The sequence below is a fragment of the Numida meleagris genome, chromosome 3 (genome assembly GCF_002078875.1).
Source record: "Numida meleagris isolate 19003 breed g44 Domestic line chromosome 3, NumMel1.0, whole genome shotgun sequence".
Classification (NCBI taxonomy): Eukaryota; Metazoa; Chordata; class Aves; order Galliformes; family Numididae; genus Numida; species Numida meleagris.
In genome coordinates, this window is record NC_034411.1 from 30,160,969 (window position 1) to 30,181,278 (window position 20,310).

Here is a 20,310-nt window from a genome sequence, read left to right on the forward strand (position 1 = left end):
TAAAGTAAATAACCTCCAGGATCCCTCCACTTTGCAGCAGGACTTGGCCAGGTCTCAGAGTGGCTATCTGAGCAGGGTCCCTGGGTAACAGATCCTGAGGAAGTCGTGCTCCACAGAAATGCCCATTCTTGTGGAGGGGAAGACACTGAGAACCAAAGGCCAGGAACATTTCTGCAGGACAGACAAAGCCTCCTGCTTGGTGCTGAGGAACTGAGCTCAGTGGAGAGGGGAAGGGAGAGCAGTCTGTGATGGCTGATGTGTATGACTGTTCCCTCAGCTGGGAACAGCACAAAGTCCTATGGCTTGTTTTATGCAGGCAGGATGAGCTAATGCTTTGTCTAGTCCACAAATCATTGGCTGGGCCTTCAAGTCTCAGAAAGAGCCATCTTTAGAGTGGCCACAGAAGAGTCATCATCTGCCTCCCATCCATGCATGCCCGTCCCAGTCAGGCTGGAGCATGACAGGGGTCATATCCAGCCAAGGACGCTCCAGCATCCTCTGAAGACCACTGCTTGGTCACCTGCAGAGCACGATCCTTCTGCCAGACCTCTGACAATTAGAAGCACCAATATCACTGAGAGTATTGTGGTGCATCACATAGGCATCAAGTAGGAAATACACTGCACTTGTGCCTCAGTCTCCCTAGGCACAAAAGACCAATTTTTTTGCCATGTTTCCCAAGCAGTTGCAACCCATTACTAATTAGTGTCTGCAAAATGCTATCAAGCTTCTCAAAGGGAAGGTGCAAAAGAAGGACTAAATATCATTAACAGCTTTATTTCACACGCAGCAGAAATTTAATGAGGTGTTCGCTCCTTGTGAACTGCAACTCCTGCCCTGCTGAGACAATTCTGCTTTCATTGCAGGTATGGCCCACATCTCTGTTCCTGGAGCACTATTGTTTGGGATGTTACCCTGCAAACAGAACCATACTAGCTCATGGTGGTTGCTCCCTCGCCAAGGCTGTGGAGCTGCCATTCACAGCTCTTCTGCTCATTTCTCTGGAATTCCTGGGGTGCTGCTGACAGGAGATGGAAACTGGAGGGGGAGAGTCAGGAGATATTTCAAAGGAAGTGAGGTGTCTGCTTCCAGGCTCCTAATAATAAACTGCAATGGGAGTCAGAAATCAGCTAGTATCAGTGTCTGAGTTGAATGGCTCTGAAGACTTCTCCAAGCAGTTCATCCAGACTGTTTCTGTTGCCAGTCCTCTCTTGCCAGAGCTTTCAAACGGCAGCTTTGGGTCCCTGCCATTTACAAGTGCTGGCAGCCATTCAGGTCTGCAAGAAAAGTCATTAAAAAAAAAATTGCTCTTGATAATTTAAAAGTCAAGTCTCCCGTTGAACACCTTTGTAGTTGGAAGGAGACTTGCCTCAATGCACAAAGTTCACAGAGTGGGTCTTACTTCTGCTGGCATACCTACCGCCTTTGTATGCCAAACATGTGCCTGCTGGGGACAAGGACACAGTAGGTCCCATCCAGTCCCCAGGCCATTCCAGGACAGTGCATCCAGGGCTGGGTTTTGGGGACTACTCCTGAAGCTGGGCTCTGCTGCACCCTCTACACCCCAGGGCCTCCCTATCCTCTCATTTACCTCAGGGCTGCAGCTGCCACACACTGGACTCCCAATCATGTCATCTTTTCCTGCTCGGACACGGGGCATCATTGGAAGCAGAGGGGTTGGACAAAGCTGCCAGGGCTGCTTGAAGCCAAGGTAGTCTACCAAGGAAAGTGTTGCCTTCAGTGCATCCAGTGGATCTGCATATGAAAAATCCCAGCAGAATGAGGATCACTCCCTGGGTCCTTGTCTATAATCCACTGTGAGTTCCGTTGCTTGCAGGGACCTCCAGAGGCTTCTGAGGCATGCTTTTTCAGGGAAAGAACTAAATGACAGTCATCTGCAAATTTCCCTACATCACACATGCAATGTGGCGGGAGGGTGTCCCTGTCTGGATGTGCTCTGGGAAAAAGACCCAGACTGGGTCCTTCTTCTTTAAAAGAAGTTACGGCAACCCTAATGCAGCAGAGATTGGTGCTTTGGGCCAAAGTTTCGAGATTTTCCAGTGAGATACAAGACATTTTATTTATAAAGCCCTCAAAAGGGCATTTGTCAGTGCAGATGAGGTCAGTAAGGTACGATGTTGGCCAGTCTGCATGTGAACGAAGGGAAAGCAATCCCCTTCAAGATAAACTGCAGAGACAAATGCATGGAAAACGCTCAAGAGCTCTCCACCTGAAAGCAAGACGTGGCTAGGTCGTGTTTGTCAGTCTTAGCAGCAGCTGGTACGCAAAAGGGCTCTCTGTCTGTCTAATTGCTTCCTTTTTCAGAGCATTCCCCTGTTTTGTGGCACTTCTCCAGTCTCTCCCAAGCCCCCGACAATGTTTCTGAAGCAGTATGCTTGATGTCATTTCAAGGACTGGCCATTGGAGGTTGCAGCTAAGTAGTCTGGCTTATTTCCTCCTTCCTCCAGGTTGCGAAACCTGGGAACAGTTGAGTCCTTTTGTAAAGTCATCAAAAAGCATTAAATCCCACCAGCATGTGCCACACATGCTTCAAATCCCAAATTAGAAGAGAAAATGTGTGCCTTGTGCTGCAGCCACCTTCCCCTACTGTTTTCCTTCATATTCTGGCCTGCCAATGCTGCTCCCATGGCCAAGGCACTGGCTGCGAGACACAGCCCAGGGCAGCACAGCAGCCACTGGTATCTGGCTGCATCCTAAAGATGTGCATTCTGCCCCAGTTTCACAGCCGTCAGAGGAGCACGGAGCAGTCATATTCTTCCTGGGAGATAAATGAGCCAGCCAGGGTAGCTGCCTTATCCCTAATGCGTGAGGCGGGAGAATTGCTTTTCCAGATGCTCTAGCTGCTCTACCAGGAAAAGACAGATGAACTTTTGGGCATTTAAACCCTTTCTCAGGTCTGAGATACATGTAGAGAGAACATCAGGCAGAGGATGGAATGGAGAAAATGGTACTGATTTTTAACTTATTTCATTAATCACCCAGATAATCTGAGACGAAAAGGCAGTGAGGCTATTAGCTTGCCTCACACAGCCACTGCCCCTGCTGTCCTCAGAAGGAAAACCCTGTAGAAAAGAGAACTCCTCTTTCACACCAGCATTCTGAGAGCTGAGATTCCACCCCTGAAATAAGCCAGGGGTCCATCAAATTGTGCCTGAAGCACCTCCCAGCTCAGCTAAAAAGTGGCTCAGACTGTATTCACACTGCTCTGTCAGAGCAGCCTCCAAAATCTGCAATAAAAGGAAAGGGTACATCCTGCACCCAACCAGCATAGGTTGTACACAGGGCTGTCAGCCCTCAAGTACTGTTGAGAGACTAGCTGCAGGGGTGAGCTGGAACGGGTTCCCAGTGTGGGCAGAGAACCTGTAAGCATTGCATCTGAGCTGGGTTCAATTCCTGCTCCCACAGTCAGGGCTGTTCTGGACCAAGAACTGGACCATCATTGCCCCAGTGCAGCAGCCCACAGCTGGTGGCCTGAGCCCAGCTCCTCCAAAGGGACAGGAGTATGGCTGATGCTTTTTGAAGTTGAACCCCATCTTTGGGGTTCACACACAGCTGGTGCACTTGAGCAGGAAAGGAAAAACACTCAGTTCTTAGCACTGATTTTAGGAAGATGCTTATCTTGGGAGGCACATCCAGCAGTCTTGCTTAGGGGAGAGAAATGGGGGTGCTTGACCATGGGATCCTCTGACACCTCCTGTTAGGGACCTGCAAAAGCTGAAGAGGTGCAAAGCATCTCTGAAACAAGGACAATGTCACATTGCCAGCAGGCGGAAGGAAGTGGAAACACAGCCCTATCTTGCTAGCAATTTGACAAGAAGTGTGCTCATGCTGTGCCGGAAGAATCCCAGCAGCAATTGACAGGGAGGATTTCAATCAGAAATCCATCTCCTATAAGGACTGCTCTTGGGGCCAAATGAAGAAAGCAACCTGCAATCTACTTTGTATTGCTAAGCAATAATGTGGCCGGCTGAGATGGAAAGCACAGCTGAGAGAAAGTGAAGAAGTCTCCCAAACACTGGGGAGAGTGGAAACCGTCAGAGCACTGACTGCTGTAAAATAGGCCAACGCCACTTCAACCAACTCTGCAGTAATCAGAGCCCAGCTCTCTCCCCCTCTACATTTGCCTTGTGACATTCAGCTAGTGAGCAAACGTTTTCCCGACCACAGACTAGATTTAAAACCACTTTGGCTGCAGTTTATCCCAACAAATAAAAGAGCAGGAGTTGGTCTGAGTGCATGACTTGGCTCAGCAATACCGGCAGCCAGTTCAGTGCAGAGCTGCTTCTGGTCTTAGCAGGATTAGCACCCAGCAAACCCACAACGTGATGGATGAGGCACTGCCCAACCATTGCTCTGCGTGGTTCCTAAACCACAGGAGGACTTCTGGCCAAACCAACAGAGACACAGACCCTGATTCTGCCATGTATCACCAGGGAGGAAGAAGCACCCTGCTCTCCTCACCTTTCCTTCTCCATCCCCATTAAGCATGATGCTTGCCACAGCATCCCCTCAAAGCCAGGGCATGGTCAGAACAGACTCCCAGTCTGCCTCAGGACCTCTGCTCTTCCCGAGGAGCCTTGGTAGCCCCAGTTACACCTCTGTATAGGCGGGTAAAGTCTCAGAAAGTTTTATATAACAGTGGAACCAGTTCCCAGGAAGCAGTATTTGTGCCATCTTTTTATATTTCAAGCCTGTTCCAGCTCTCTTATCTTCTTTTTTTTTTTTCTTTTTCAACACTAGCAGCAGCAGTGTACTTAGCCTGGTAAATAATGCATACTGCTCTCGCTGCTATGCAGACAGACAAAGGCAGGTAGTGTATCAAAGAATAAAATTGTACAGCGAATTGCAGTGTAATAGCTGTAATTTAGTGCCCTGTGGGTGATCAGAGATTCAGAAAGTATCAGAGACCCATGCTCTGCGCTGACTGGCAAGGTGACTGGAGATACAGCATAGTGTTTGACCCCTGGATTGTTTCCAGCCTAAGTGAAGCCATAAAAAATTCAGGAGACCATGCTGTCTCCCAGCAAAATGGTTTGTGGGGTGGATAAATAGATGGATTTTGTGTGTACGCACACACAGTATTTTTATGTGGGCGCACAGAGATAATCAAAGAAACACTGATCAAGACCCAGACTACTTATATAACAGAAATGCCTGGGGATGCTGGGGGTGTATCTGGGTTGGTTTTTATTTTCTGCTTACAAGAACGAAGGGAAGTCTTCGTTAGGGCGCCAGCTGGATCCCAGATCAGGAAATCTCAATTCATTTCACATACGGGCTAGAGGCTAATGATGTATGTGTGTGTCTCTCTCTGATTTCGGCTCTTTGGCCATCTCACTCTTGGGGGCATCCAGATTTCTTGCCAGGTTCCAATTTCTGGAGCATTTGTCTCCACCAATAAGCCAGGAAAGTCATCTGAGGAAGCAGAAATGATGGTAGGAGACATAATGCTATTTTCAGACTCGCTAGTAGCCCCTTGATCAGAGGCAGCGAGCTGCATGTTCTCTTGGAGCCCAGCAGATACCTGGAAGAATGTAATCAAGCTCCGTCTACCTGAAGAAACCACAAGCATGCAGGGATGCAAAGTCACCTCCCATTTGTAAACATCTCAGTATAGGAGCAAACTTCTTCCTTGTGCCTGTTTGGGGCACCTCTGTCTTCACAAGTCTCTGTTCCATTGCCCAGGGGAATCAAAAAGCAAGGGATCAGCACATCCTCCTAGGAGCACGGGGTCTGCCTACACGCAGTGAGCATCAAGCTGAGCAACGGGACATCAAGGCAGGACCACGGACAGTAGTTAGCACAGTTACCATGCCCTTTCTTTTCAAACATCCATCCGGAAAACCACGGAATACATTACAGGGCAGGTCCCTCATCAGTCCCGCAGGTGAGGACATACTCAGCCTTACTTACACACAGCAGGTGGCTGAGCCAGGGAATACATCCTATGTAGTTGTCCTCTGTCATAACAATTGACAGCTCTGTTTGCATCAGCCGTGGCACTCAGCAGCCTTTTCACCACATGACAGGCTCACAGAAGAGACCATGTAGTAAGAGGCACAGATTTGGCTTCTCTCGCCTCTGACAGCAATGCTACAAAATCCTTGCGCATTCTGCTACTCCAGCAGGATCTAGAATCTTGTAGGACAAATTCCCCATAGGACCTGAACAGAATGCAGTGCTGCTGATGAACAGCTGATGTGGTTCAGCTTCCTCACGCCTTTCACAGCATCATCAACCAAGATCTGAGGTAGGGCAGGTGAAAACGGGGTGGTGGGAGCCAAGAATGGAGGTTGTGGGCACCAGGTCACTGAGCTAGAAACCAGTTTCCCAAGACCAGAAATGTTGTTGCTACCTCTGATGCCGAGACACGTGTGAGCTGCACCTCACCAGGCCATGCTCAGCAGCCTAAGTCACTGCAGCCCATTTGCCTAATAAGCAATTTTCGATTTTCTTGAGCCCCTTCAAGTGAATAAATCTCCAAGAAAAGCTTAGAACCTTGTGCAGGATCCCCCCTGTAAAACATGGCTATAAAGTCAGTCACCCAGTTTTGAACTGGCATGGATGCCAACAGGGGTCTCCTCAAATGACCCTCCAAGCTTCCCCACACATCAGAAGCAAACTCATCCTGAGGAGCTGTGACAGTCACGTTTTTCCTCATCTGATGCTTGCCAAATGTTAAAAGCAGGGCAGGCTGTTCCACTCAGCCATGCCCTGATTCAGAAATACACAGCTCCCCGTGACTTCCTGGGCAATCAGTGAGGCCCTGTACTGTGTCTGCACCATGGCACGCGTCTCTGTGATGGATGCACCTCTGCTGGCTGCAGAATAAACTCAAGTCACAGGGTTGTGGCCCCAATAACACAGTACTTCATAAAGCTGCTTAGGTCTCTCTCTCTGTTCTCAGATATTTGTAAGGAACCCATCCCCACAATATATCTAAGCACTTCACAGTCTATCATATATTTCTTCCTGTTACTGTGCTCTTATCCATGCTCAATAGATAGGAACTATGGCTGCACGGCTTTTCAGACTCGTGAGGTGCTGCAGCACGCTCATCAGAGGACAGCAATGCTTCCATAGTACAAATAACACGAGTGGCTGGGGCAGGCTCAGAAAAATGCCTGCAAACTAGCACCTGGCATAAGAAAACCAGGGCTGGTACATCCTGAGTGAACAGACAGAGACTAAAGCAGAAGGGCATCTCCAATTTTCAATAATGCATTTGGGCAAATGGGTACCCCAGTTCTCAGGTTTTCAGAATGGGACCCACCAAGTGGACACCATGAATCCCTCTCGGATCGCATCTCTAACAGCCACTGTTCCAGTTCTCCTGCATTCTCCAGACTAACACAGCATGACTTGGAGTTCAGCTTCATTCAGTATCAAACTGAGATCTATGATTACATGCTGTGTCTGGCTCTGCGAAAAGCAGGACTCCATCTGTTCCCTGCTGCAATCACTGCACTGTGTGGATAGTCAAGATCTTGCATGAGGCGCACAACTCCTCAGAGCTCCGCATGTTTGACCGAGCCATGTAGGACACAGGATTTCATCCAAACAGAATCTACTGATGAGGGCAGACATCATCCCTGGCTACAGAATCCTTTCTTGGCCCCACTCTGTATTTCACCAATGCCAGTTTTGTCTCCGGGTAGGTTGTTTTGATTAATTTCATTTAATTAATTCCATAATCTCAAGCTGTTCCCAGGATCTGTGTGGAGCTCATCAAGGTGGAAGCAGAGAATATGATGCACAAAAACGAAAGATACACTCGACTGGTTTCTCTATATATATCTTCCAAGAGGAAAAAAACCACTCCACAGTAGAGGAGCATCTTTCAGCCTGCAGAAGCCTAGTGGTGCTATCTGTCACTCTTCTGTTACCTGGTGGCACTTAATTCTGCTGTTGTCCCCACAAGGGGCAGACATTTCTGCACTGGAATTCACCACCTGGTCATTATTAGAAAATTGCAATTTCATCCCTGCTTATAGGGCCTGGGGAGAAAGGAGTGGAGAATATATGAGTTGGTCCTATAGGAGGGAGATGGGAGAAAAGCAAAGCCCTTGTTGACGCAAGCATCTCCAAGGACAGGGTATTTGCCCAGTTTCAGCTCAGCATGGCTTAGCAGCCATTCATCAGCTGTTCCCGAGCTCTTTATCATCCTGCTCCCCATATATCAGATCCAGATCACAGCATCTCTGCTTGTTTTCTCCCTCCTGCTCACTCAGTCCTTCCTTCCTCCAGAAGGTCAACACACATCTCTACTCCAGCCCTGGTGACATTTTCTGCCAATTCCTTTGTGATGGGTATCCCGTCCCAGTGATCAGCTGCATTTGACACAGCAGGGCTGCAATGGGAGAGGAGCAAAGGCACTGGACTAGGCACCTGCTGTGCTGGGGGAATCTGTTCTCAGAAGTTTCGGGAGATCCCCTCCAGTTCCACAGTTCACAAGGCACTGCCTGACAAGATGAGAAAGGAGATGCTGGAGGAGTGGAGGACTGCTCTCCATAGCACAGTCAAAGATAAGAGGCCAAGGCCCTGGACTCAGGGCTAGCTCAGCTACGTAGTTGCTGTGGAGACTGGGCCAGATATTGTATCGCTCTTCACATCTAAAAAGTGAGGTGCCGGTCTCAGCTTCCTCTCAGACCTGTCAGAGGACTGATCCATTTGTGCTTAGAGAGCACAGTGAATCTTGCAGATGGAGAAGGCAAAAAGAGGTAGGAAGGCTGTAAATCAGGAGTGCCCAGGAACATTCTCCTAGACACATCCTGCAAACTAGCACTGAATGGCTCACATCCACATTATTAAACTCCCTTCACCTCTGAAACAAAGTGACCTCATGCAAAAGCCTATTGGGAATGGTAAATCCTGATAAAATCCATATCATGGCTGAACGTTGTTTCAGATAGTCCTAGTGGGACCAAGCCAAATCATGCTGAGGGTGTGCTGACACTTAATACAGATGATTGAGTTTGTATTCTGGGAACATTCCCTGACGTTGTTTGATTTACTAGTAAAGTCTTAATTAGTAGTGAAGACTTAATGCCTGTTCTATTAAATTACCCTCAAAGTCAGCACTGCCCTGATAAAAATCAAGCGTCCCTAAACCTTCATGGAAATATTGTTTCTTCAGCTCTCAGTCATTACCTTTCCAACGCCTGAATGAATGTGGAACAAATTATTAAATAACCCAGGGATAAAAAAAAAAAAAGGCAGCTGAATGAAAACCAAGAACAAATCATGTCAAATCAGTTAACTTTCTTTCTTTGCTGCAGTAACTGGAATAGTGGATATAGCAGGAGCAGCACTGAAAACTACTTTGATGCATAGTAAGGCTTTTTGAAAGAATCCAGTATTATATTTGTTACGGGTATGAACTCTGAAAGTAGTTACCAGTATTCTACAGTTAGAACAAGAGGACTTACTGAGATCAGTTCCAGAGATGCCACACTAGAAATATTGAGTATTTTCTTCAATAACTTACATAATGAAATACAGGGATGTACCAGTCCTATGTCTGGAAGAGCTTGCAAGATTCAGCACTGCAAATCAAAAGATCTTGACAAACTGGAGAAACATCTCACAATCAGTCAGCTAAAATTCTGTAAGAGTGGCATAAAATACTGCATTGAGATGAATGAAAATTAAATGCACCAGTAAAAAAAAAGGGAGAAGAGGTGATTAGACCACAGCACTGAGGAAATGGATCAAGGAGTAACACAGATCAAGAACTGAATGCCATCATTGTGAAAATGTTGCATAAACAGGCAAACTTCATTCTTGGGTATGTTAGTAGGCAATACTTTATAGAAGACAAGTGAATATTTTTTTCTTTTTTACTTTTTGAATACCAGCAAGGTCTCAGTTAGAAAGGATTAGCGCAGATCGGGACAGGAAGAAGGTAACAAATGCTGATTAATTGTTCCTCATCTCCTGAGAACAGGTCAAGATGCAACAAGCTTAATTATGTTATAAACAGGAGGGAAACCTTCCTGGCCAAAGAGCAGTAGAATGGGTACCAAAGAAGTGGTAGCATCCCTGGTGTACAGTAAGGGAAGGTAAAGCAAACGTTCTCTTGGGGGGCATCAGTACATCTGATCCTGCCTCTTGGTACATAGATGGAATGTCCCATCAATGTTTCTTTCAAAAGCTGACTGAAAACTATCTCATCCTTTTCTCTTTTCTTTTTTATCTTTTTTTTTTATCTTTTTCTCTTGCAGCAAGCGTGCTACATAATCTGATGGCTCTCACAGCTAGAAACTTCTGATTTCCAGTTTAAATATGTGTGTGGCTTGTCAGCAGCCACCTGATATGGAATCATTCAAATTCATACTCATATATGTATATATTTTTTAAGAAAACCAAAAGATTATATTATTGTATGTGAAAAAAAAATCCAGAACTGTTCTTCAGGTTTCAAGAAGAAAAAGATTTTTTTAAAAAAGGAAGTTTCTTTCTTTCTTGTGTTAACGTGTGGATGATCTGAATGATATTACAAAGGAAATGAAGATGTAACAGAGGAAAAGGCTAAAGAGAGGGCGCCTGCTCAGGGCAGAACAAGGAGATCCAAGACCACGAGACTGGCATAATGAGGTTATCAGCCTGATGGATTCAGAAAGGCCAGGAGGAACAAGACATGAATTAAAATCTACAGCTTGTTCGTGGAGAAGGAACCACTTCCCCTTTTCTATCGTCTCAAAAGATATGACAAAAATGGTCACACTCATCTGCACACAAAATGGGATGTGTATATCTGTGGAGAAGCATGCATGTGAGAATTGACAGTACTCCTGTGAATCAATAGTCACCTTTGTAAAGGAGAAAATGCTTTCTGCTGAACTGATGGGTATTTCATCCTATTGCAAACCATAACAGATGGGTTTTCTTCAAGCCTCTATGCATTTTAAGATTCTATTTACACTCACTAAGCAAGTATTCTGTCTAAGAGGAGAAAAAATGACAGTCTCCTGCTTCTTCATTTTCTCCCTGCCCCAGTGCTTGTCTTTTCCCAGGGCCACTGGCCTCTTCTGTCTCTCCTGGGAGGTGGAAGTTCAGGCTCCTTTGGGTTCACTCCACAACACTGCTAAGCACCAGACTGGGAAGGTGAGAAAGGCACAGCTATTCTTGTACTGGCTTCTACAGAGAGAAGATTATACTGTTACTGACACATGCCCAACTAGACCAGGCTGCGCAACACGAGTGCTCAAAGAAGGATCACATCAGTGGAAAACTGCCTTTTCAGTCCAGACTTGCCCTCTGACAAGCCCAGAGGCTGTATAGCCAGACAGGACATTGTTGACTACTGCCGAAGCACTGCCCTGAGGGACTAGAGGGGTCTGTGAGGGGTGGGGACGACACGGCATGGCACCAAGGAGACCCATCTCAGCTTCACGGCCTGCTGGTCTTTCCCCGCTCACACCTCACAGGACCAGCTCAGGGCAGTGCCAACCGCAAAGCAGTGGAACCGCTGGGACTGCTGTGGGCCACCCTGCTGTATGTCCTTCGCTGTCTTCCCCGTCTTCACGTACACCCAAACAGTAGCAAACCAGGCTCCCTCCCCCCCGCCGCCATCTCTGAGCTAACGGGCTGAGAGGCGGGTAAAGAACGCCCTCACAAAGATGGCGGCCGTCTCACAGCGCGGCGCCTCACTAAGATGGCGCCGGCTGTGCGGACGTGGCCGCGCTCCGGCGGGGGGGCGGGGGCCGGTCTGCGCATGCGCGGCTGCGGATGGACCCGGGACCATGGGCAGGAAGCGAGAGGGGCTGAGCGTGGCCCGGGAGGTGAGGGCGGGTCGCGCGGGGCGGCTAGGCCCGAGGGTGTGGAGAGCGGTGCGCTGCGGCTGCAGGGATTGTCCCTGTTGCTCCCACGGGGCGTAGGTGGGGGGCGGAAAATAAAATCCCTTTTAAGTCAGAGAAAGCGAAGCTTGTGTTTCAATATTGGTTTCATAATTTAAACTTTAAGTTCAGTATTACCTCCTGAGCTGTTGTGATTGATAAAGCTTTCCGAAGGAGTCTCCATGTGCCATGATGTGTGCCAGTCTGAAAGACCTCATTCCGATAGAGTCATGCTTGTTTAACTGAAGTCACAATGCTAAGTGAATGCAGTTTTCTATATGGACACTTACCAGATTAGCTTGTGGTTACAGATTGCAGGTGCAATTGATGTGACCTGTTTTAAACTGATATAAAAGCCTCCATAATGTTGTGGTTTAAACTCCTTTCTTACAGCTTTGTAGGCTTTTGGCAGCCTGCCTCATTGACAGTCGTGGAATCATTAAGGCTGGAAAAGACCTCTAAGGTCATCTCATCCAACCACAAGCCCATCAGCAATATTGTCCACTGACCATGTCCCTCAGTGCCACATCCACATGGTTCTTGAGCACCTCCAGGGATGGTGACTCCACCACCTCCCTGATGGAGTTTTTAAGCAAACACTGTCCCTTCAAGACAAAAATAAGAGCTCTCAAGTGAAGCTAGCAGATGACAAGGTCAGAACAAGCAGGAAGGGTTTGTTCTGCCTATAACCTGTGGCTCACAGAGTCATAGAATGGCTTGGATTGGAAAGAATCTCAAAAATACTACCCAGTTCCAACCCTGTGCTGTGAGCAGGGCTGCCACCACCGGCTCAGGCTTCCCAGGGCCCCACCCAACCTGGCCTCAAAATGCCTCCAGACACGGGCACCCACAACCTCTCTGGGCAGCCTGTGCCAGCGCCTCACCGCAGTGTGATGCATTGTCTAACTCTTTGCCACAGGTTATTGTAGGCCTTAAAAATATCCTTGGGGTACAGACAACTGAAAAAAAAAAAAAGGAAAAAAAGGAAAAAGAGCTATTAAGTGCAAAGGGAACAACACCCTGTGCTCGAGCAGTGCCTGAGCTGCAAAATGTTGTGTGTGTATTAGGAGAAAGAGTTATTATGTGTAGTGCCTGAATCCTGCATTTGACAATGACTGATTGGTGTCTGTGTGAGAGACTAAGAACACTGAAGGGACATGTAGTCCTTGTTGACTGAAGCTGTTGTTGCTGGGTTTTTCAAAATGCAGTGTGGTCATGTTCGAGTGCTGTCCTGCAAAGCTGCTGAGCTGATTCAGGGGAGGCTCACTAACTGAATAGACTCAAGGCTGAATGAAGGAGACCCAGTGTAGGTTTAAGTGGGATCCAGCCCTTTCTCCTTTACCAACACAGGGGGCTGATCTGCTGGATCTATTTTAGACTCTGTAGTATCTTGCCTGGTATGTATTTTCTAGCCTGCTGTAGGTACAACATTTGTAAAATGATTTACCATGAAACGAATGATTCTGAGAGTGTGGTGAGAATGGGTGTATGTCCATGAACCAAAGTTAGCATTTAAATGTAAACAGTTCAAAAAAGTAATCTTTGCTGGACCTATTTTAATAATACAGCCTAATTTGTAGGTGTAAGAACTACTAATTCCTCTGTGAAAGGAACTGCTCAAGTGTGCTGGCAGGTGACAAGGCATGAGAAGGCTGCTTGGGGAAGGCTTTTCTTCTTTGCCCCCTCCTCTTCATTTGGCTTTGATCTGCTTTATGAGGGTCAGAAGACGAAAACCTCATTACCTAACACTGTTGGATGTCAATGTATGTGTGATATGGCTCTTCGCCAGTATCTTAATTAGGGAATTCATAAAAGCAGAGGGTGGATGCCAGTTCTTGAAAAGTGCTTTTAGCCTTTCTGCTGGAAAGAAAGCTTTTATTAATTCATTACAAAATGTATTAAAAGGGATCTAGCTCAACTCTGTAAGCAAAGCTGCTTCCCTCTCTCTTTTCGTCTGCCTTTATGCAAGCCATTTTGGGCTCCCTGCCCAACATAGTCCTGACAAGTGAGATTTGTAATAAGGGGGTAAGTCAGTTTGGACTGAAGTGCACTCTGGGTTCCTCTGCCTTAAGAAAGGCTCCAGATTAAAAGCAAGAACTGCCAGAATTCAGTGAAAGTGGCTCTAAGCCTCATCATACCTTTTGTAGTGAGACAGGCAGCTGGTCTGAGATGGCTGTGTACATATGAAGCTGCTGGGACTTGACTTTCCCGAGTTGCCCATGGGAAGAGGAAGGGCAGCTCTGTGTCTCACCTTATTTTGCAAGCAGGGAAACTAAGGGACTGTGAATACTTAACATCTTAGAATCCTCAGTCTTAACCTTCCTTCCAACCCCTAATGCCCCAGACCAGCCTGAAGAAAAGAAACAGCAGGATTTCAGAGGAAAAAAAAATATTTTGTTCATTCAGCAATCTGTTCCTCCTTCCTTGTCTTTCTTTCCATGTTATTATTTTCTGTCCCTTGTGCCCCTAGCTCAGCAAAGCTGATGGTGCAGTTCAATGGCAAGTGGTTTATTAGCAAATTATTGTTCTCCAGCAGGGGAGCCAAACTTTGGGTTTGATTTAAGAGCAGTAAAATCAGCTGCATCTTTTAAAGCATTGTGTGGAATCTGGAGATTTTTAGTCAGCAGAAAGTAAAAGCATTGGCAGCAATGGGCAGAATATCCTTTTGTTATGTCTCATGAAATGATGAAACTATGGGCAGAGAGTGTACTATTGAGAGTGACTGCAAACTGAGCAGGAAGAATAATTCTGGTGGAGGATGGGGAGGGCAGAGGCATAGATAATTTAGCAGTGGGGCTGGCATCTTGCTAACCAAAGCTCTTGTTTAATTGTATTATTTAACATGATTTTAAGCACTGGTTCCAGAGAAGGCATGGTGTATTGTAATAATTTTACTGTCGGAGCTGAATCCAGGAGACATACTGTAGTACCTCTTGCTGGGTGTTTGTGAGGGTTTCTAACAGAAGCACCTTTTCCTTCTGAATGGAGATAGAACCATTTTAGCTGAGAGAGGAAATGACGGTGACTGATGTGTTTTCCAGATTGATGAACTGGAGGAGAAGCTGTCACTTTGCAGGCAGAGCATGGAGGAGGTAGATCTCAAACTGCGCAGGGAGAAGCTCAGCCATGAAGGAAGGTATGGATGACCACTTCCAATCACAGCTGCGGCTGCACACTTCACTTAGCTTTCATCCTGCTGTGGCGCGGAGCAAGGATGGGAATGCATGCTTCCCCCTGACAAGACCATCTCCTCCTAGCTTGGAGAACTTGCCGGTGTGAGAAGTTCAGTGATACACGGAGAGAGCTTTATCTTACAGACAGCCTCCCTCTCAAACCTGCATCGCACTCAGCCAAGCAGTGCTCAAAACTTACCTGTTCATTAGCAAAGCTGGATCCTGTCCTGCTAGGAAACAGCTGTGTAAGAAAGGCGGAGCTCACTGCATGCTGCTACTCAAGCCTAGCTGAAGCTGCCTGAGTTCAGCTGGGGGAGATGTGCGGCAAGTACTGATGGCCCAACCAGGTTGTGATGAAACTGGAAAAGGGGCTGAGGAAAATTACTCTAGTTGTGCCAATGTTGCAAATATGTCTAGATATAGGGATGCAGTGACACACTGGCTTTCCTTGGGAAAGGGTAGGAGGACAACTGCTGTGAAATCTCACTGACCTAAAAAAGGCAGCTGTAGGCTTTTAAAACAGAAACTTAAGCCAGGACTTTCACCTGGATTTTGTAGTAGACACAGGCAGAATCTGGTCTTTCTCTAGAGTGTTAAGCAAGAGATGGTAGATCTCCCACATGATTCTCGAATTTGTGTGCCTGTGGATGTTCTTCCAGCATCCTATTGCTTTGCTCTTGTCAAAAAGGCTGGCAAATTCAATTGTAGGCCAAAGAAGGGAAAATTCCTGTTGTCTGTTTAGTCGTACAGAGCCCAGTTACAAATCATCCTTGCAGTGACGGCGTTTTCACACCCTGATATTTACCATCCTCAGCTTACATTCTTTATTCTTCCTTTCTACTCAGTTACCTTGGTCTGCCTGTTCATTAAGCCACTCTGGTTTTTTGCCCCTCCTTTATTGGAGTTTCATATTCCCCATTTGTATTTGGACAGGGTCCTGTGTCACCCTGTCACTCATCTCTAGCTCCCCATTTCACCAGTCTGTTATCTAAGCCAATTTATTTTATTTTTTTTTTACGCTTACTGTCTGTAATCATCTGCCACTGAAGTGACCAACCAACCAACCTATAGTTGTGGTAAATTGACAAGATGGAATATATCTGTATGATTTCTCCTTGAAACGTAAGAGCAAAGAATTAAGATACAGGAATTTTATGAATTCTATAACTTGTGTGGAATTGGAAGTGGAAATTCTGTTGTCCTAATCCATACTACTCACAAACCATGTCAGAAGGTACCATGATCAAAATTCCTGATGCAGCACGTAGTTCATGGAGAGCTCTGCTTTCCCATTTTGAAGCTCAGCTATCCATGTTTTCTTCCTGTCTCATTCTCAAATCGTCTTTCTTGACTGTGTTTCCAAAGCAGATTTCTAAGCAGCAGCTCAGCCTTGTTGGCAAATGTCTTTTCACTTCCTCCTGGGTGCACTCTGCATTTCCTTTCCCAACTGCATGCAAAAGCCTTTTACTCTCCAGCCTGCTTTCTTGCCATCTCTCACTTAAGGAGATGTACACATAGGTTTGGAATCTATTTCTACAACAGCTTCTTGCTCTGCCCCAAGGGGAACAACAGACTCTATTGTGCTTACTGCCTTCTCTGTCTGCTCTGAACCAGGAGATAATTTGTTGGTGCATTTTGTTTATATGCACACAATCTGAAAGGAGAGGCCATGTCCTCACTGCTGTAATGGGAATGCTGCTGCTCTCAGGCAATTTGTTTTGCTTTTACATTTTAAACTGTGTATTAATTAATCATCTTGTGCGAGGGAATTACTTTTTATTACTATTACCCTGAGTCTTCAGTCTACAACAGGTTGTTTAGCTGGTTGTTACTGGGCTTGGAGGATTTAGCTTGTTTCTGGGTTGACCAAGTTGTATAAATTGGATACCCCTGACAAAGAGATCCCAGCTTCAGTCAGTGAAATCAATTAGCATTCCAGCACTGAGCCACATGTGCCCGAAGGGCAGGATTCCATAGTGAGCATGTGTGGGTCCTGCCCCATCTCATAGCCATGGCAGAACTTAACCCACGTGAAGGAACAGGGGGAACACACGCCTGGACAGACGCTCCTGTCCTGCTGACCTGTAGCGACACTGTCCTGAAAGAGACACAAAAGCAGCCTGAAAGAAGTAAAAAGTCATCTAAGTCTGCCTCGTCTCTTTTCTTGCTCAGTTGGGATGTTCTAAACTGTCACCTACCCACAGTGTAGGGTGATGGGCTCATTCTGTTAGCAAATATTCCTGCTAGTGGGACAGTCTCTCTTCTATCATAGCAAAGCAAAAAGCAAAGAAATAGGCTGTGTTGTGCCTCACGGGTAATGAACTTCTCTTCTCATTACAGAAAGTCACTGGAGAGAGAGAGAAACCTACTAATGACCAAAGCTGACAACTATGGTAAGAGCTTCATTAAAAATGGTCCCCCTGGGCTGGATGGCATCAGTGCTGCAGCTTAACTTCATCTTCAAGCTCCTTCCACCTCTAACTTCTGCCTTTGAATTTAGGCTCAACCAAAGGGAGCAAGACTGGGGGAAATCTCGTTAGCCTATTTTGCATCTAGATCCTCCTACTCGAGCTGTGCTATCGTAAGGGGAAAAAGAATTAGGTATCAGCTGATGAGGGAGGTAAAAAATCCCTTTCACATTCCACAAGCTACCAATATTTATAAAATCTTAGCCGACAGATTGGCTTGAGAGCCTTTTAACAATTTCTGCCCTTTCTTTAAGAAAATAAATTAAAAAAAAAATAGAGGCTTGCTGAGCAATCTTTTAAATGCTGACTGGAGTATAGCCAGGTATACTTTCCTTGGGGAAGCTTCTTCCTGCATTGGTCTCTGGGGGCTATACTATGCATCAGCATAAAAGTTCACATTGAATTACTGCCAGCAGTATCGGAGCACCAGTGTCTTTCCCTGCTGCAAGTCCTGCTGCAGACAGTTAAAACAAGAGTCCCTCTGAGCTCCTGCATGTTTGACGGTATTTCCGTGCTGTTGGGGATGCTGCCTTGCACATTGTCATGCTCCTGTTGTTAACAGCCCAGATTTGTTGCTCCTATGGATTCTAGCCCAGGTTTCCTAGGTGAGCATCAGAGCAGAGCTGCAGTTGCCCAGAGCCCTACTGTGCCCAGGCCAGAAAAGCACTTGGAGTGAGGGCCACTCCCCAGGTACTCAGCCCACAACATGTATGGTTATAAGGGAAGATGAGGGTTCTGCCTCACTCGCAGGATAGGAGCTGGAACACTTAGGCTCCACCTAGGCTGCTTAAGGGTGGAAGCTGGATGAAAGGGGTCTGATTGGTATTGGCATCTGTGAGGGAACCCAAAACAGACCAGATACAGAAAAGTGTGTACTTCCACAATGGCCATAACCCATCAATGTCGAGGCTGCTCTGACAAGGAAGTACATTCACATAGCAAGCTAGAGGAAATTTAATCGCCTCCCAGCTCAGCTCACCGAACAGATCCACTCTGCAGCAGTGCAAGCACCAAAGCTCACCCAAGGGAGAAAAGTGTTCTTTAAGACTCAGAGAGTTGAAAGTCCAAGTATGGCCACTGAATTTGAATTTAAAATTTTAATTGATGTTAAAGCACTGTTTCCAGAAGAAAAACAGTTATTTTAAACACATTCAAACCTGTTCCCTAAGGGCCTAACACTACAGAAGAGACCGGCTGTGGCTGCCGCCTGTGTACCAGCAGTCAGCCATCACTGCAGCCATCACCAGAGCAACCTAACAGGTTGCTCAGACAGCAGCAACAGCTTCACCTAATGGTGATGGCTGCTCCTCCTGGAACAGAACAGACAGTACCTCTGCACGCAGCCCTTTTAGGTCATCACTCTGGCCTCTAATTAAATCCATGCTTGTTCCAGCTGACATACTTGAGGCTATGATTACAGTGGCTGGGTGGGTGTATGAACTTGTATCAGGTGAGGAACAGGGGCAGAAAGAACAGCTAAAAGCCTCTTTTGATAGCAATGCTAGTTTGTTTATTTTAAGTTAGTTAAAGCACTGGGAAAAGACTGGAGTGAGAGTCCTGAAATTACCTATAGAAAAGAGTAAAAATAACTTTCTGCCCTCTCCATCTTCTTCTTCCTTCCCTTAAGGAGAAAACAGTTGTTCCTTAGAACAAGCCCATCCTTAGTATGGTCCCAGAACAAGGTCATTTGCAAACAGGAACTGGACTGGGACTGAAGCAATCCTAAATACAGTTACTGAGATTGACAGGACGAGTGTTAGCAAATGAAAGGAGTTCCTGCTAGCCTCCTTCCTGCCCAGCATATTTTATGATTAGCAGACCTATGAGTTGTCCCTGGGCTAAGGTAGGTATTGTGCTAATAAAATGATTTTTAAAGGAGATACAGCAGCAAAACACAAAACAACATTCACAGGCAAAGGTTTGCTTGTTTGTTTTTTTTCTTCCAGAGAAAGAACTGAGTGTGCTTCGTAAGGAAAATCGCAAGAACGCTGCCCTTGCTGTGGCCATGGTGTTGTTGATTGCTCTTATTTACACCTGCTGGACAATGTGATTGCACTCAAGAATTCTCCCTGCTGACCAAATGACTCTACTGCAAGGAGCTCTTCCTTCTCACCACTGCACCTCTCCTAAGGGTGAGGATCAGCATTGCAGACTGCTGTTCTTGTTTATCCTCTCCGAGCCTCACTGTATGGAAGCTTTTTCTCTGAGAACTGAGGGAGCCAGAAGGCAAACTAGAAATCATATCATACTCACATGGGGAAAACAGGTTGAGCAGAACTCAAGCTGGAACTCTTACCCAACATGCAGTCAAGACCCTCAAGGCCTGATGCAGGAATGCAGTATGTTCTCCCTTTTGAAGAGGATCTCTCTGGTTGCAGACAAGTGCTCTCTGGCCAAGCTAGTCAGAACACATGCCACCTCCTTGGTCGTTGTGTCTCAACCCTAAGTTGAAGGGACACCAAGCTCTTTCACTCAAAGAGTAGCCTTGTGTGTTGTGGCATGGACACCATGTGTCCCCAGAACTGAGCAAAACAAAGATGGCTCTTTTTCCATTCCAACTTAAGAGGACCAGAAGCACCCTGCTTCCATAAAAACAGATGGGAGGTGGCTATCTCTTATGTGGGCACACAGCAGCCAACTTGAGATCTTCAGACTTGGGCTTTGAAAAGATCTACATACCTATCCTGTGCATCAGAGTTTGGTAACCATTTTGTGCCTCAAAGTCAACATTTGCAGAAAAAGATTTTACTGTCAACTCCCAGGGATGGAAGTGCCCTTGTAGGGATTTAAATAAAGTAATTTGACATTGTA

The 20,310-nt window shown here is 46.4% G+C and overlaps 1 protein-coding gene and 1 long non-coding RNA gene across 3 annotated transcripts; one reads left to right on the forward strand and one right to left on the reverse strand.

The window, feature by feature from the left end:
* LOC110395647 lies at positions 762-13,249 on the reverse strand. Of its 2 annotated transcripts, none has more exons than XR_002436541.1 (2): positions 11,997-13,249; positions 762-1,755 (listed from the first exon to the last, which is right to left on the reverse strand). It is a non-coding gene; the product is annotated as an uncharacterized LOC110395647 (long non-coding RNA). The 2 variants fall into 2 exon arrangements; XR_002436542.1 differs by lacking the exon at positions 11,997-13,249 and adding an exon at positions 11,444-11,552.
* On the forward strand, positions 11,647-20,310 carry CCDC167 (coiled-coil domain containing 167). Its single transcript, XM_021390284.1, has 4 exons — positions 11,647-11,804; positions 14,900-14,994; positions 17,372-17,424; positions 19,446-20,310. Exons 1-4 carry the CDS (start codon positions 11,766-11,768, stop codon positions 19,547-19,549), a joined length of 291 nt encoding a protein of 96 aa, XP_021245959.1. The 5' UTR covers positions 11,647-11,765; the 3' UTR covers positions 19,550-20,310.

Coding starts and splice junctions, on each gene's coding strand:
- CCDC167 (XM_021390284.1), top strand. CDS start 11,766: ATGGGCAGGAAGCGAGAGGGGCTGAGCGTGGCCCGGGAG. Junction 14,995..17,371: donor AAGCTCAGCCATGAAGGAAG/GTATGGATGACC, acceptor TTCTCATTACAG/AAAGTCACTGGAGAGAGAGA. Junction 17,425..19,445: donor GACCAAAGCTGACAACTATG/GTAAGAGCTTCA, acceptor TTTTTCTTCCAG/AGAAAGAACTGAGTGTGCTT.